The 1,154-nt window shown below is 41.8% G+C and overlaps 1 protein-coding gene across 1 annotated transcript in view; it reads right to left on the bottom strand.

Annotated features, from left to right (window-relative positions):
- Positions 1-260: 260 nt before the first annotated feature.
- The window catches only part of LOC101854695 (muscle M-line assembly protein unc-89), a gene marked incomplete at its 3' end in the record, with an annotated part of 47,786 nt that continues 46,892 nt past the window's right edge, over positions 261-1,154 (bottom strand). The window contains 2 exon segments of the mRNA XM_005092032.2: positions 261-453; positions 986-1,093. Coding sequence (XP_005092089.2) covers positions 261-453; positions 986-1,093 — 301 coding nt within the window.

Consider the following 1,154-nt stretch of genomic DNA (forward strand, 5'->3'; position numbering starts at 1 on the left):
AGATAGATAGATAGATAGATAGATAGATAGATAGATAGATAGATAGATAGATAGAACGTCAACCTGTAAAGACAGACATGAGATGGGCTTTCATTATAGGAAAAGTAGACAATTGAATACTGATCATAAGTCATAATTAAGTCAGAGTAAAAATGATGAGCAGTAAAACAAAATAATAATAGCTTTTTGGCAAACCGAACAATACTGTTTTTATGCTTTAACGCACTCCATGGAAACTTATAAAAATTGCACCCGACATACTTTGAATTTCGACCTTGACCCCGGCCATCTGTGCCCTTTCTGTTGACCTGCAGAGATAGCCTCCACTGTCTGAGATCCTCGTGGCCTTGATCTCCAGCTTGCTGCTGATCGTCCCTGAACTCCGACCTGTGAGGGTCACTGACGTATGTATGCTGTAACGGCTGTCAGAGTCCAACCTCAGCGGCTCGCCATCTGTCAGAATGAAGAAGGACAAAAATTATCTTCTATAACGGTTTATTAATTACTTGAAAATTTTTCTTCCCGCAACCCCTCCACTTTCTTTTCTCCTCCTCTCTTCTCTGCCCCCCCCCCCACACACACACGTGCAAGATAAAGCCACATAAAAAGGGTATGCTTTATTATAACTTTTCTCGAAATAGCCGTCAGCCCAAATGGCTCAGTCTGATCGGAGATGGACCTTAAATTTTGAGGTCCCGCCTTTAAAATACAATTTGAATACTGTTTTAAAAAGGGCGTTAAACCTTTACACTTTTTTACAATCGAAATAGCCTGCCCTCTTAATGATTGAAATTGTACCGATGGTGGGGAAAAAACACGTGCATAACCCCCTATCCCAAACAACTACAACAAACAAACAAACAAACAAACAAACAAAACAAACAGACAGACAAACAGTCAAACAAACAAACAAACCGTATCGAAACTTCTACAAAAAAGAAACTAGAAGAGCGTGAAAAGAGAAGCTAGACAATCTTTGAGTGACCTTTGATCCAGGAAATCCTCTCCACAGACACGTCCACGAGGCTGGCGTTGCAGGTCAGAGTGAGCACAGAGCCAGACTTCACCACGTTCTCCCCGCTGATTTCTATTCCTGAGGACGGAATTGTTCAATTGGCGTTTCACACGGAGCCACTGTACAGGACAAAGGCCAA

The sequence above is a fragment of the Aplysia californica genome, unplaced genomic scaffold, assembly GCF_000002075.1.
Source record: "Aplysia californica isolate F4 #8 unplaced genomic scaffold, AplCal3.0 scaffold00039, whole genome shotgun sequence".
NCBI classification, from domain to species: Eukaryota; Metazoa; Mollusca; class Gastropoda; order Aplysiida; family Aplysiidae; genus Aplysia; species Aplysia californica.